The sequence below is a fragment of the Zootoca vivipara genome, chromosome 1 (assembly GCF_965207765.1).
Source record: "Zootoca vivipara chromosome 1, rZooViv2.hap1.1, whole genome shotgun sequence".
Taxonomy (NCBI): domain Eukaryota; kingdom Metazoa; phylum Chordata; class Lepidosauria; order Squamata; family Lacertidae; genus Zootoca; species Zootoca vivipara.
Genome location: NC_142582.1, coordinates 123,663,456 through 123,675,421, shown reverse-complemented (window position 1 = coordinate 123,675,421; position 11,966 = coordinate 123,663,456). Strand labels below are relative to the sequence as shown.

At 48.5% G+C, this 11,966-nt stretch overlaps 1 protein-coding gene and 1 long non-coding RNA gene across 3 annotated transcripts; both read left to right on the top strand.

Moving 5' to 3' along the window:
• The first annotated feature begins 794 nt into the window (after positions 1-794).
• Positions 795-2,818, top strand: LOC148687743 (uncharacterized). The gene is made up of 2 exons (XR_015950920.1): positions 795-1,079; positions 2,254-2,818. It is a non-coding gene; the product is annotated as an uncharacterized LOC148687743 (long non-coding RNA).
• Positions 2,819-3,343: 525 nt separating this feature from the next.
• On the top strand, positions 3,344-10,073 carry ZBTB42 (zinc finger and BTB domain containing 42). 2 transcript variants are annotated; one of them, XM_035104905.3, is made up of 2 exons: positions 3,344-3,806; positions 5,553-10,073. In XM_035104905.3, exon 2 carries the CDS (start codon positions 5,567-5,569, stop codon positions 7,007-7,009), a length of 1,443 nt encoding a protein of 480 aa, XP_034960796.1. In that variant the 5' UTR covers positions 3,344-3,806; positions 5,553-5,566; the 3' UTR covers positions 7,010-10,073. The 2 variants fall into 2 exon arrangements, with proteins under 2 accessions (XP_034960796.1, XP_060127564.1); XM_060271581.2 differs by lacking the exon at positions 3,344-3,806 and adding an exon at positions 4,612-4,867.
• Positions 10,074-11,966: the final 1,893 nt, after the last annotated feature.

Here is an 11,966-nt window from a genome sequence, read left to right as displayed (position 1 = left end):
GCTGAAACTTGATGCTTGGAAACACGGAGGAGTTTCCCCAACTTTCTGATTCAAGGAAGTTATCAGCTGATAAATGCCAGGTGCCTAGGGATTTTGTGCTGACAACATGACCTTTTTGAAGATAATTTGACTTCCAGAGCCGCTGTAGTCCTATCAAAAGCATGGACTCATTCACACATTCGTTTGGGTTGTTTTTGACAGTTCTCATTATGCATATAAATGAATGTGTGAAACAATGCATGGAAGGTACCGTATTCAACCTGCATTTCTCTAGGTTTAGTGTTTACCATAATAAGATGCAATGTGGTTCTCCTCCAAATGGTCAGAATTTTGTCAGGAGGATTTGATTGAATACCGGACATTCAGTGCAATTAATGTGCTCTGTTGCCTTGGCACAACACAGCCACTTTGGGGGGGGAAATCATAACTTTTTGCAGTTAAGAAAGTGATGGAGAAAATGTGGGATGAACAGAAGGTTAACAGGAAGGTATCTAACCACTTTACAAGCCAATCAGGATGACTGTTCCATACAACCTCCTTGCAAGCCTAACAGAACACACCAGCTACACCTGTTGAATTTCCAGCTTTTTAAACACTCTTAAAAGGGGCAGGAGCCCCGCCCGCTTTTGCACCATCCCAGCTGCCGTACAGGCATACGATCAAATGCACCTAGCTTTATTATGCGGCAAATGCATAAATAAGCAGGCAAAGGAAACCCACCGCGATGATCTCATCCTTGCGTCATGCTTATTCTCAGGCGCACATGTAAGCGAGCTGGCCCTAGTCCCAGCCACGTGGCCCCAGTTACAGATTTGAGGGCTGGCTGGGGCGAGTCTTCGTTCCCAGCCGAGGCGCCTGCACGGTTTAGCCTCGCTGGGGCCAAAAAAAGCACGGCTCTCCTGGTTTCTGACGAAGATCCACGAGGGAGACGAAGGAGGGGAAATGCGAGCAGGCTGGGCGGGCCAATGGCGCTTTGCTTGGCAGTCTCGCTCCCGTTTCCTCAGCTGAAGGACACAATGGAAGTGGCCCAACTTGGCACGTTGCAAAGTTGTTGCGTCTCGCAGATCTGTGCGCACCCAGTGAGTAGAGAGACCCTTGCAATGCTTTCGCTATCCGGCTGCATATCGTGCGCGTCTGTGTACGTAACATATTTTAACACACTGCAGCGGGATCCGAAGAATGCTTACTCGAGAGTAAGCCCCGATGAAGTGAATGGCGATTACTCTTGAGGAAACAAGCATTAGGATTGCAGTGGGCGCAGCAAGACGCAACGCGTGTTTCGTTGAGAAGCAAATCGCGCCCCATTGAAGCGGCAAGCACACCACCTAACCTCACTACAGTGTTCTGGGGTGGGGAAAAGTCTAGTGGGGGTTTACTCCCAAAGTAAACGTTTCTAGGATCGTGCTGTGCGCATAAGGATTGCAGTCTAGCCGCGATTTCACACACGTTTCCTAGGAAACAATAGTCAACCCCCTGTAGAGTGCAAACTTGGCCCCGCAAATGGGTGTCCAGGGCCGGGGGTGCCATTCGGCGAAATTTGTGGGTGCCAGGCCCCTTCATGGGGAATTTAGTGAGTGTTCGGGCACCAAGGGAGTTGGCACCTATGCCACCAAGTGAACGGGCGATTCAAATTCAGACGAGTTGTCGAAGTACAGTATTTACAAATTTTGTGGAAAATTATTGAACCATAAAGCTAATCTCTTGTTAACATTCTCTCTATTAACAAGCAATAAAGCCCGTAAACTGGGTTATCTCTTGTTGCTAGTTTTCGCAGTTTGTCTACTCGGAAGTAAACCCCATTTTCAGTGGGACTTACTCCCAAGAAAGCGCGTTCCAGGTCGCAGCTTAACGCAACTTTTTACCAACGCAAATCGGATCGGGCATTAGCACACAAGGCTTTTATATACCGGTACGTATTCCGGAATACTTCCAAACAGGCACGCATCGGATCGGGTCCCACGGGGTCCCCGCCTCACATAAGCAGCTCCCATAGTTGCAGCGCGACCCGATGTATGTTTACTCGGAAGTAAGTCCCATTGTGTCGGATGGGGGCGGGGCTTGCATCTTAGCTAAGTGTGCACAGAATTGGGACCTCGTAGTGCAACCGTACCGTAGGAAGCGGCTCCCACCGTGATAAACGAGGCGTGTTTCCAGGATTGTAGTCATAAAAAACCCCTTAATTTTGCAGCATGTCTGATTTCGGTAAAGTTTACTTTTCCAAGCAAGCAAAGTCCGTCCTTCTCGTTTGTTTAGTGGCCACTTGAAAAGGAGAAAAAACAACAAACCAGAAAAGTGCATTTCTGGGCAAGGCGACCCCTTGAACATCTTTACCCAGAAGCAAGCCCCACACTGACTTCGCGGAGACTGCCTGCAGGATCACAGCCCTGGAGCCAATAGGCACCTCCCTTGCATGAGAAGCCGACTCGCGAGTAAGCGCACTTAGCGCCTTGCAAAAACAAAACAAACAAAAAGCAGCCTCCCGCGCGCAACGCCTCCGCAACTGGCTCGACAAGAAGCGAAAAACCGATGGAAAGCAATGCGCCCCAGGAGACTCCCAAGGCTCAAATTCTACAGTATCGCCGGCCTGTGTTATTATTTCGCCGCACGTTTTCTTGCGGTTGCTTGCTAACGCGGGAGCGTGTAAGAGTCGTCTTAGCAGTTGTTCCCCTTCATTCGCGCTTGCAAACAGGCGGCGCCCACTTTCCTTCCAAAGTCTCTGCAAAGTCCAGTCCCGCCCCACTTTTTTTTTTAAAGTCCGGACAGTGTTGCAAAAACAAATAATTTGCATACTGTAAAAAAACTTTTTTGCATGCTTAAAGAGGCTTTGGTGTTTTTTATTTCCAAAACATTCCCGAGGGACTCATCGCTATATTTTCTTTCCAACCCTCCCCAGCTCCTTTTCTTCAAACTCCCCCCCCCCTTTTTTTGCTAAGCTATAGCAGAGAGTTTGCATTAAGAGAGAGCGCCACTGGATGTCTGGACGCGCCGTAGCCGCAAGGACACTTTCCTCCTCCAGCCTCTGCAGCAGCAGCTGGAGAGTTGGGATCGGGACGCGGGGAAGAGTACTGTAAGGGTAAAGGGAAGGAAAAACAAGGGAGGGGGGAAGAGAGCGAGCGAGAGAGGAGGATTTACAATTGCAAAGCAGCAGCTGAGGACGCAACAGCAGCTGCTGTTGCCGCTGCCCAGAACAGAAGCCCTGGCAGTCTGGCGACTAAGGCGGGGGGAGGGAGGGAGTGGAGTGGCTGGGGGTTGGATTTTTTTTTTTAATGTATTTTTTTTCCGGGTTGCGAGCAGCAGACAGCGGCGTCCACCGGGCGCGGAGGCGTCAGTCGTTGCAGCCGCCGCCGCCAGAGTGCTATTGTGTGTGAACGGAGAGAGAGAGAGAGAGAGAGAGAGAGAGAGAGAGAGAGAGAGAGAGAGAGAGAGAGAGAAAAGAGCTAAAGAGAAAAAGAGAGAGACATATGCACACACCAGCATGCATACAGACACGCACACTACCCCATATGCAGGGAAAGTATCGCGAGAGCGCTCTGGCTAACAACCTGCTTCTCAACACACACAGGAGCGCTGCACCGCTGCTGGGTTGCCAGCAACAAGAAACAGCGCGCGGAGCAACCCGGACGGTGGGGAGCGAGGCGCGCGCGCGCACACATACACGCGCGCCCGCGCGCAAACACACACACATCTGGGGGGGAGAGGCTCGGAGTTTGGGGAGCGGAGTTGTTGGGGTGGGGAAGAGCGAGAGAGAGAGAGCGGCGCACATGCAGATCTCCAGCGGCACCCCTGAGCAACACCCAGCTAGGCTGGTGAGTAAAAAAAGAGCCGCTGCTCTGCGCGTGTGTTGTGTTGTGGTTGCTGCACGTTCTCCATTGCTTTTGAAGGCCCGGGGGGGGGGCGGTGCTGGTGGGAGGCTCGGGATTTTTCTTTTTTTTCCCGGCGCATTCCACGCTTCCAAAGCTAAGCAGCCCCCTCCCGCTCTTCCTGGCAGCACGCGGATTCGTGCGCTTTGGCCGGGTGCGCTTGGAGCACAAAGGGGGCCGAGAGCTCAGCGGGTTGCCTTCAAAAAGTTGCACAGAAGTCTGGCGGCGGCGGCGGCTGCAGAGTGTATTGTGGGGAGAGCAACCGAATGAATTCCGGATCTAAGATATATGTGTGTGCCTGGTTCCCCCCCCATCACCCTCCCCTGAAAAAGTTTTCAAATTGCAAGTGCCGAACTGTCTGCTCCTCCGGCTGCTGCGCCCCGCACCTCTCCAAAGGTCAAGCGGTTATGTCCTCCATTTCGAGTAATACGATTTGTTACTTAAGTAACTTTTCCCGGGGTGGAGGAGGAGGAGGGTTGTGGCGGCGGCAGGATTTAGAAGGAGGGAAGGACTCGCTCAGTTTAAGTTTGAGATTTAATAGATGGCTATAATTGGGGGGGGGAGGTTGTTGGAACTTTAAAAGGCAGCAAGCTGTGGTTGGCTGGTAGTTAGATTTGAAGTAACATATGGCATTAAAAGGGGCACAGCTGGAGGTTGCATTTCCATCGCAGTGAAGTCAGAGCAGCTGACTTTCCAGCTTGCGGTGTAATTAGCAAACGGAGCACTCCCTCCCATTCGCTCCTCGCTCCTCTCTTCTCCCCCCCCCCACACTCTTTTTTTCACACACATACAAGCTTTCTTCCGTTACTGGCTAGCAGAAAACCCTTGCCCTTGGGTGATCACCCACTTGAAAAGGCAAGGAGGGGGGGAAAACAAAACAGAAACCCAAACCAGCTTGAGTTCTCCCATAACTCTCTTTTTTGGGGGGCGTGGGGGGAGAGAGAAAGGAGACTGTCTTTTCTTTCTCCAAATGAGCCCTTCAACCCCCTGCTCAGCAGCTGTTCAAGGTAAGGTGTCTTAAGAAACTACCGACCAACTTAAAGGAGTCTTGCTGCAGTTTTTTTTGAGGTGTGTGTAGGTGCCTTTTGCTTTTAATAACATCCAGGGCAATCTATAGATAGATAGATATGAAATGCTGGTTTTCTTTTTCTTTTTAAGTGGGAGGATTGGCTTTTTGTTTTTTGTTTTTTTTAAAAAAAGACCGTATGTGTATGATTATTCACCAATGAAGGTATTTGTAGGGGGTGGATGGTGCAAAATGTACTTGTTTTTGTAAAACTGTGTGTGCGTGCAATACACACTTTAAAAATATAAAATAGCTACGGGGGGGGGGGATGTCCCAAAGTTAAGATTTCCAGGAATGCACAAAAAAGCCAAGTCTTCTCTCCCTTCCTCTAAAGCGGATTGCTGTTAAGACAAAGGTTGGGGGGCGTTACTTCCTTTAGAAGCTTTGGTTTACTTAAGAGTCAAGTTTTTCCTGTTTTAGAAGCAGGTGTTCTGCTGTGGGAGGCATCTCTCCTTTTTTAAAAAAGCAATTCAAACAGAAATGATAGACGATGAACAGTCGAACTGTTATCTCCAAGGCTCCAGTTACCCCCCCCCCCTCCAGCTCCTCATGTTTGTTTGTTAACAGCTGCTTCGGAGGCCTGTGGCTTTTATAGTAGCATTCAAGTTTTTCCTGTTTTTGAACAGGTTATGAAGGAAGAATGGAGTTTCCAGACCATAGCCGGCAGTTGCTGCAGTGTCTGAGTCAGCAGCGTCACCAGGGCTTCCTGTGTGACTGCACTGTTTTAGTTGGAGACACTCAGTTCCGAGCCCACAGAGCGGTCCTCGCCTCCTGCAGCATGTACTTCCATCTTTTCTACAGGGACCAGCTAGACAAAAGGGACATTGTGCATCTGAACAGTGACATCGTCACCGCCCCGGCCTTCGGCTTGCTCCTTGAATTCATGTACCAAGGCAAGCTGGAGTTCAGCAGCCTCCCGGTCGAGGATGTGCTCGCCGCAGCCAGCTATCTGCACATGTACGACATTGTGAAAGTCTGCAAGGGCAAGCTGAAAGATAAGGAATTGTGCGTGGACGAGAAGACGAACGGCAGCGGAGGGGCCCATTCGGAGAAGGATGCTGGGGTCCTGGATGACGGAGTACTACCCTTGGGGCATGGCGAGTTCAGCTCCGGAGAGAAATACAAAATGATTGCTGCAGAATACGAACGTTCTGCTGGAAAGGAAAAGGGCAGCAGTTACCCAGGCTGGCCTCCCGATCTTGTCGGCTCCGTGTTAGGCGAGGCAGAATTGGAAACCGTGGCAGCTGAAAAAACAAGGGCGAACGTCAGCAGTTCGGTGGGACCTGCGTCCCAAAGACCTCCTCGCCACCCCTTGGCTTCGAGGGAGGCCGAGTGTGCTTTAGACCTGTCTTTCAAGCCCCTGGCAGGGCGGAATGGCTTCCAGCCCTCCTACATCTTCGGGCAGCTGGCTGCCGACGGGCCACCGCTGCAGGGGAGCGAGCCCTTTGTCAAAGACGAAGAAGAGTCTCTGTCGGATGGGGAAGACGGTGAGGAGAGGGGCCTAGAAAGCCGGCGCTATGGGAATTCTGGCCAGAGCCTGGCTCTAGGGCTGGGGACCATGTTTGTTGCCAGCAACGGGGACACTCCCGTGACCCCGGAGGAAGATGTCGACCAGGAGCGGGAGGCAAGCGAGGACGACATGGCCTCCTCCGACGTCTCGTCCTCGGGGGTCGTGGTGCCAGCCGGGCACATTTGCATCTGCCCGCTCTGCAGCAAAGTCTTCCCCAGCCCGCACGTCTTGCAGCTCCACCTCAGCTCCCACTTCCGAGACAAGGACGGCTCTCGGACCAGGCTCTCTCCGGACGGGTCGGTGCCCACCTGTACCCTGTGCGGCAAGACCTTCTCCTGCATGTACACGCTGAAGAGGCACGAGAGGACTCACTCCGGGGAGAAGCCGTATACCTGTGGCCAGTGCGGCAAGAGCTTCCAGTACTCCCACAACCTCAGCCGCCACGCAGTGGTGCACACGAGAGAGAAGCCGCACGGCTGCAAGTGGTGCGAGAGACGCTTCACGCAGTCCGGGGATTTGTACAGACACATCCGCAAATTTCATTGTGGCCTTGTAAAGTCGCTGGTGGTTTGAGGGAAGTTGTTGCCGTTTCAAAAGACACCCGTCTGATCTTCATGCCGGTTCGCTTTGGGCAAATGATACGGGGAAGGAGGGTGGATGGAAAATAATGTAGGTCTACATTTCATTGCCGGGGGGGGGGGGAGGCAACCTTTGTCCCACCTCTCCCACCCTGGCCCTCCGTAGTCCAGGAGCGGCGGCAACGACACTTAACGTTCTGTTGCTGTTTTTCTGTGTAAAGCAGGTAAAATGAATTTTAGTCTGTAGATAGCTTAATCCAAAATCCTTTGGATAGAAGCTGATTTAATCCAGTTGATTGGCCTAATTGGTCTGTGCCAGGTGGGTTGTTCTGTTGCTACAGGTATGTTTTGCCCTGCTGGTTTTGAAGGTGCGCTGTTGCACCCTCTGCAAGTTTAAAAGGAATTGGAGAGAGATGTGAACCTTGATCCCAAACGGCAGTTTAGGTAGGACAGACTGTACTGCCTATATAGGAGCTGCCTCCCCCCCCAAAAAAATTATCATTCATCTCTCTGTCACAGGTGCATCAAGTAGGCAGTTTTGGAACACAGTGGCCTGAGTTTCTCTCCCACTCTGGATGTAACTTTTTCGATTCAACCTTTTAAATACGCTCCAGACAGATAGAACTTCAGGCAGTGTGAAAGTGATAGCTGGGACAAAGATTTGTGCCTCATGGGGACTAATCTGGAATAATAACAACAACAATTTTATTACTTATTTGCTACCCATCTTGCTGGGTAGCTGCAGCCACTCTGGGTAGCTCCCAACACACTAAAAACACAGCTAAACAACATTGGAAATCAGTGTAGCGCCATCCTGCAAATTCTCTTGACTATTGGCAGCAAAAGTGTTCTGAATTTGGAAACTTAAGCTCTCACCTTGCTGCTCTTCTCCATTTTTGGTGGGTGGGTGGATTGCAATTCTAGTGAATGGTGCTGAAATATTTCAACCTGTGGGGCGTCATCTCTCAGGCCTGGTTCACAAATGACCCCAGCGTGGAGTGGGTGTGTCCTATGGCTAGGTGGTCGGGGGAAAGGATTTGGAGCTCTTGTGCCTTTAATAGTTGCATGCCTCTGGAATTCCCCCTTCTACCCAACTATTAAAGGTGCAGGAGACCCTCTCCTCCTTTGCATCTTGTTAACCCTGTCTGTCTCTCGCCTTGTGCAGAACCGTTGAATGTAAACCTGGCCTCCATGCAGAGAAGCCATTTTTGTGCTACAAAAAAGGAACAGGCAGGTGTTGGGCTGGGGCCTGCCTGCAAAGGCCTCGATTCATGAAGTTTTGATGTGCCGTGGGAGAAAATACTTAGTGAGGTGCAGACATCGTAACTGTGCGTCGTAAAAACTGCTTCCCTCTATTAATAAGAGAGCTCCTTTTTTTGCTTCTAACGAAAGCCGCTTTCTTGCAAGTAAATGCCCTCCTGGAGCAAGATCAGGCCTTGGGAAACAGGATGTTTGTTCCCCTTCCTGGGTGCCCATTGGTCAGAGGCACCAGCCCACCAAAAGATTCCATCCTCTCCATTGCTTGGTGAATAGCAGACATGGTTTGCGTAAGGGAGAAAGATGGAAAGATGAATAGCCAAGATGCTATTGAGCTTTCCCCATTCTGTGATGGTGGCATCTTCTGGTGAAAGTAGGCAGGGATACCTGAATTTCCACCCATTTCCGCTTGCAGTTGCACCTGCCTTCCCTTGGGGCATAAGTTGGGGGTGCCACCTGTGAGCCATGCCTCCCCATGTAGCTGCCTCATACACCTGTGGTTTCTTCTGCAGCTGTTGGCACATCCTCGGCCAACCTGGCACCCTCCGGATGTTTTGGCCTGCAGTTCCCACCGGCCCCAGACAGGAGTGGTGGTCCAAAACCTTGGGGTGTGTGTGTGTTTGCCAGTTTTGCCAAGAGTGTATTATGAGCTGGTACCATTTAACTCCTGCCACGAAGGATGAATTAGCAGTTGCTAATGTTTAGCCCATTATGGTTAATGGCATAGAAACAGAACTGGTTATTCTGTTTTTAATTATTATTATTATTATTATTTTCGTGGCTCACTTGCCCCTTTTTCAGTTTTGAGCAAGCAAGCTAGCTGGTGAATGTTCTGCCCTGCACACTTGTTTGCGTGCGTGCAAATGCTCCTGTTGAATGCACAGGGGCATGTATATTCGTTCTTGCGTTCTCTCGCTCTCTCTCGCACACTTTCTCTCTCTCGCTACTCTCTCCCTTTCTCTTAGCATGGGGGGGGGGGGTTGGCTCCTTTAAGAGCATCCGCAAGTCAGAAATAGGACACTAATCAGGAAACAGAGTGCCGCTTTTTATTTCTTGGTTTTCTTTTCATCCCTCCACCCCGCGCCCTTGAACTCACCGGGCCTCGCTTGACCCTTGTAGAGAACACATCTGGTCGGAACAGCTGGTGGGGGGAAGCCTGGGGAGAAAGGGTGGGCTCAAATGGGGCCCAGAGGAAGTTTGAATCGGGGGATCGGAATAAGGGAAGGTGCCATCACTATATCATTTCTTCAAGGGGGGGGGACGCTATTTAAGGGTGGTTGGTTTTTTCCCCCTTTTGCAGTGTGCAGGCAGTTTGAAGGACCTTTTCTTGAATTCAGCATTTCAAAACTACTACCCGGTAGGATGTCTGCCGTGCTCTGGAGAAGTCTTTTTGTGTGATGCCCGTTCTTGTTCCATAGAGTTGGAAATGGCTTACACTAAATTAAGGATTTACACTATGTTAAAAGGTTTTAAATCTCCCCAATGTTTTTCCTCCAATGCTTTTTGTTTTGCTCTTGGTGATATTAACTATTTGTCCCAGTAGGGTCAGATTTTAGCCAAGTTCCACTTGGCCATTCACATGGTTCACTCCAGACAAGCAAAGCTTTGTCACATTGTTTTGGGAGTGTGGGTTCCTTTTTTCTTTAGTTAAGAGAGGTTGAAACGCTGTAGAGTTAGAACAAATCTGGGGTGTTATTTCAACAAATTTCTGCCTAATTCCAGAATGTCTTTGCAGTCAAGTTGATTACATATCAGGTTATGCCTTCTTAAATCCATTCAATGTATATTTTTTTGCATACGCGAAACTTAAAAAAGAAAAGAAAAAAGATTGCACTTGAATGTAATTCTGTGGCATTGGCATCGAGTGAATGGGACTGTGGAAGGATTGCCAATTCAAATTTACGGATGTTTTCGGATTCTCTTAAAGTGAAAACCATCTCATTCGGAATTTTCATGGGTTTTCTTTTAATATTATGGAAGCACTGAAATAATTTGCCCTAAAGGGCATGTTATGTTATCTCGCAGAATGAGACAACATAGTCCTGCATTTCTAATTACTGGGATACCGCCACCCCTGCCCAAAGGGGACATGACGTCATGGGAGGGGATGAGGTGCTCACCCCAAAGCCTCCTTTGATTTTTGCCACAAAAGTTCTCGCTACTGAAGAGGCAACCCTCTGAGATTTAAAAAAGAGGCTTGCCTCTTCAACTACCAGAACAAATGCATGTGTGGCTTTCGTTCTCCTGTACACATGTCTTCCCTGTTAGTTCCTATCCAATGTATTTAGGAAGTCATGCTATGAAGGAGCAATATTAATATCATTATAGAAACACTATTTGAGGTAGTGTGGTGGTGGAATTGTGAGGGAAGCGACTGCTTTTTCTTCAGATAAGAACTGACGGGTTGCAGTTCCTTTCCTATTCCTCTTAAATTACGAGTGCACATATAATGTGAATTTTTACTTCTATTTATAGAACGTCTAAATGGAATTCATTTGTTACTGTACAAATGTTCTTGCTAACGTATGTGAGGCATGTCAGAGCAGTACATGCCTGAGATATGTGACTATGGTACTGTGGTTTTACTTCATGTCCGTCTCCCCCCCCCCCAAAAAAAACCCACCTTGGATTGGAAATAGCACTGAACAAAACTTTCAAAAATTAAGTTATTTCTTTTCTGTTTTAAACTTTTAAGTTATATATATTTTTTCCTCCTGATGATACTTGATACGGTATTTATTAGATTTTTTTTTAATGGAATGCTTACTTTGAGCTTTTTTTTCCTTTCCAGAATAACAGGCTTGAAAACTCTTGTGTAAATTTAATTTTATTTCTTTACATGTTTAAGAAGCGAGAACGTGTGAATCGGTGCATAGAATGTAGGGCTGTTCATTTCCTCATCCCGGTGAGAATTCCAGCATGCACGTGGGATCTTTGTTAACTGCAATAGCCAGCCTGCTGCTCTTGCAAAGGTTTCGGATTAGTTGCAGTCCTAAACACCTGCCGACAGAGGTGAAATGCTGCTTCCAAGTGGATCTCCACCTCCTGTTGTAATGAACAGGGACAGTGAATGTGCCTAGGTCTCTGGATCGGGGTACTTGTTCGTTTCCTCCTCCTCCTGGTATTTTTGTAGAAGGATTTTAATTTTTAATTTTTTTTAGAAGTGCCATATGACACCATTGGATTCGGCTGGTGTATTAGAGGGTTGAAATGAGTTTGCATCTAGGAATCTTGAACTTTTTAGCAAGGGCTGCAGCGGGGAGGGGACGAAGGTGACAGGTGTGCCCACCTTAAATGAATTGTTGAAGCATTGTCTTTTTGATTGTTCTCTCTCCCAACTTTTCTGGGTTGGTGTTTTGTTTTTTAAAAAAGAAGTTTGCACTTTTGAGATTACTTCTGTTTGTTCTTTGGGTTGTTTTTTTAAGGTTGCAATAGTTCTGAGCATGTTTGTTTGTTTGAAAAAAGGTTCCTTACTCTACAGGAAAGTACTAAAACCTTGCACATTGAGGTGTCTTCATTATTATGCAGCAACTGTTCTGCCTTGCAAAGAGCATGATTGGAAAGTCCTTTTTGACTCCCATTCTCGGTTTTGATTTCACCCCGAGTCAGGATTTTACCTTGATAAACTGCTTTACTTAAACAAAACACTGGATTTGTCTTATGCTCCAAACCGATACTGTGAAAAAAAAAGTTTT